At 35.3% G+C, this 3,407-nt stretch overlaps 1 protein-coding gene across 1 annotated transcript; it reads left to right on the plus strand.

The window, feature by feature from the left end:
- Nucleotides 1-807: 807 nt before the first annotated feature.
- On the plus strand, nt 808-1,734 carry LOC121855176 (NADPH:adrenodoxin oxidoreductase, mitochondrial-like). The gene is made up of 2 exons (XM_042350042.1): nt 808-1,002; nt 1,364-1,734. The coding sequence occupies exons 1-2, from the start codon at nt 885-887 to the stop codon at nt 1,492-1,494; spliced, it is 249 nt and encodes an 82-aa protein (XP_042205976.1). The 5' UTR covers nt 808-884; the 3' UTR covers nt 1,495-1,734.
- Nucleotides 1,735-3,407: the final 1,673 nt, after the last annotated feature.

The raw sequence follows: 3,407 nt of genomic DNA on the forward strand, positions 1-3,407 counted from the left end.
TAAAGTTTTATGTTAATTGTAAAGTTTGTACAGTAAAAACTAAGTGTCTAAACATTAGACATGAGAATGTTCCTCAGGTATAGTACTGCTGTATAAAAAAAATAGACTTTACCCAAATAATATGGCAAAAAATATTAACTTAAAAAGATACAGTACAGGAGTTGGATTACAGTACATTACTGTTTGGATGAAGCAGAGGAAGTGGATGATAATTTCACATGCCCTTACCACTTTCTGTTTGTCATAAATATCACTCGCAGTTAACTTTCTAATATTAAACTCGCATTAAATCGTTTTCTAGATGTACCAATCTCAATTTGTCATATGATCTCTACTCATTGTTTAAGACAGAACACCTTCCAGTTTTTCTTCTCATTGCCTGTTATGGAACTTGTTGAGGATGTGCTTTGTCTGTCATTGTAAAGGAAATGATTTAAGGGCAATGCTGAATGCAACTTGTACACAGGGTTGATTGACATTAATTTGACAAAAACAAAGACATCATCTATGTGGGTAGGCTTTGATTACTTCAGGGAGTTGTGACCCTGTCTTGCTGCTCTTTGGGTTAGCGTTAGGAAGAGTATCCAGCCATAAAACTGCTTCAGCATGCCTAATAGCAATCAAGTCACCAGAGCCATGCCCATCCCCTGGTCTCTGCTGCATTTTCTAAGATAGTATACCTGAGTGGGGGACATCCCATTTTAGTTTTACCCAACAGCTGCCACCAGGTAATCAAAACTAACCCACGCAAGTGTGGAAAGTGGCCATAAAACGTTGATGATGATGTGTTGGAGAGGACCTGAGCTAATGCTAACCTTATATCTACAGGTGTGTATGTTAGTGGATGGATAGGCACTGGTCCTGTTGGTGTTATTTTGTCTACTATGACAAGTGGCTTCACAACTGGTAAAGTTGTTGTGGCAGACATGGAGACTGGCTCTGTGGATATCTCACGGCCTCGAAGTGGACAGACTTTAATTAAAAGTGCTTTAGCAGAAAAAGGTAAGATTAAAAAAAATTATTTCAATTTAATTCTTCTTATAGTCATCTAAGTTGATGGTTTCTGTTCATTTAGTCAGATTAACATTACTGTATTTATATTGTCTGAAAAGCTTGTATCAAATTGAATGATTTATCCAGGTAACCAAGATTACCTCGGAGTTGACTCTGTCTTGCCAGCTGAGAAGGGACTTGGAAGTCCCATATACTGTATAATATACAGTTGTAAGACTTGCTTCTAATTTGTCTGATAGTAAATATATTTTTATATGTAGAGTACAAGATTTTATAGCTAATTAGTTTGCTTCTTTTCCTACAGTAATTGTCTTTCAATTAATACAGTACTGTACTGTCTCTCTTTCAGGGGTACAACCTGTGTCATTTGATCAGTGGAATCGCTTGAATCAGTATGAAGTAGAAACTGGGGCAAAGCTTGGAAAACCCCGTGAGAAAGTTTCTAACATTAAACACATGATGGATATTATTCATCAGTGATGTTTTGTTTTGTGCTGTAGTGTGTTTATCATTCATCATGGGACCAGTAGCTTCAAGAGAACCTTCAAGGATATTTTCTTATTTCTTCATACAGTGTTTTGTTATGTTAAACACAAAGAAAATTTGTCACAATTAATTAGTACTGTAGTACTTATTTGTTTGTTATTCCAGTAATGAATTTCACTTAGAAAGTCAAAATTACTGTATTATGTCTACAGGTATAGTACAGGCAGATCCTGATTTATGAAATGCTTACATTCCTTAAAAACCTTTTGCAAATTATTATTTTTTAAGTCAAATTACATTTTCCATAAAAGCTGAGATAAGTTCCTACGAAAAACCACACCCCTTAAAATGCAGCAAAACCTGTTTTTAATGAAAAATTTTGGTATACACAATGATTATAAATCAATAATAAACATAATACAGCTAGACCCCGACTTACGACGGGGTTAGGGACCCAAATCCAGGTCGTAAGTCCGACATAGATAAAAAAATTATTATTATTATTTTTTTTTTAAATAAATAATCTACAATGAAATACAGTACAGTAAAAGTAATGAATAATGAGGAATGGATACAGTACAGTGAAAGTAATAAATAATAAGGAATGTTTACAGTGTGACTGAGCACTTACCTTTAATGTAGTCAGCTGAATGCACATGGGGCCCCCATAATTTTCTAATTATACATGGAGACTACATTAACTGGAAACGTTTCGGTATAGAAAATGCGTGTCATTTGAAAAAAAAAAAAATAATAAAAAATCTGCGGCGGTCGTAAGTCCTGACGGTCGTAAGTCGTAGCAGTCGTAAGTCGGGGTCTAGCTGTACAGGCAATGGCCATTATATGATGGGGCTAGGGACTTTAAAAAGCCATTGCTAAGTGATTGATCGTATATTGATGTTAGTAACTTGAGGGGGAAAATAGGTTCCTTTCCTGAACCCCTGAAGAGCCCATAAAATCAATAAATTTATTCAAAACAAAGATATTTATGTTAATTAATAATAATAATAATAATAATTAACGGTTTATTAAAAAAGTTCTGCAGCCCGAAGGCTGAAAATATACATTGGACATAAATGATTTATTACATACATTGGTGGTTTAACAAAAGCCTTCAGTAGAGAAAGGTAAAGGAACATACAGTGAGCCTACAGATTAATGTAGGTATTGAACAGCGAACATGTAGTGTAGTAACTCCCTCCCAGATGGTGTTAGGGGGGACCTCATGTGGTGTAGTAGTTCCCTCACCTTACATGAATGTGTGTGGAATTGGCACAGGACATCAAGTTAGATGTCGCCTCTCTTCCTACCGTGCAAGATGTGTTATTGTTATTTTTCAACTCGTAATTTCAAGTAGATATATAGTAGAACCTCGACAAATTGGACTAATTGGGGCATACCCCAGTTCGAAAAATGCGAAAGTCCGAGAAAAGCAAATATGGGGGAGGGGGGGGGGGTGTGTGGAGATAACACTGCTTATATGAACTGTTTAAAGAAAATCAGTTAGGTTATTACTGCACTTCAAGGTTAAAAGAATATTACATCAATAAAAGAAAATATGAAACCAATCTCTGGGTTGAAAATTAGACATGTAAGTCTGGTTGTCACCGAGATGATTGTTATTTACTGTAAAGTGTTAATGTAAGTAATCAAAGAATTTGTCTTATGAATAAAGAGAAAACTATATACTGTACAGTAATAAAAAGATAAAAATAAGAACAAATAAGAGTAGGAGAATATTGTGTGTGGAAGACAAATGTTTATCTGGGAGCAGAGGGGAGGGTGGCTCCCTCCCCTTCTCTCCCACAAGATTCCTTTAACACTTCTTTATGTAATTCCACTATAATTCTCATATACCAGTAATTTAGGATCATTTGGTGCCAGGTTGATAAAATATCCTAAAAGAA

This window comes from Homarus americanus, unplaced genomic scaffold (genome assembly GCF_018991925.1).
Source record: "Homarus americanus isolate GMGI-L3 unplaced genomic scaffold, GMGI_Hamer_2.0 scaffold54968, whole genome shotgun sequence".
Lineage (NCBI taxonomy): Eukaryota > Metazoa > Arthropoda > Malacostraca > Decapoda > Nephropidae > Homarus > Homarus americanus.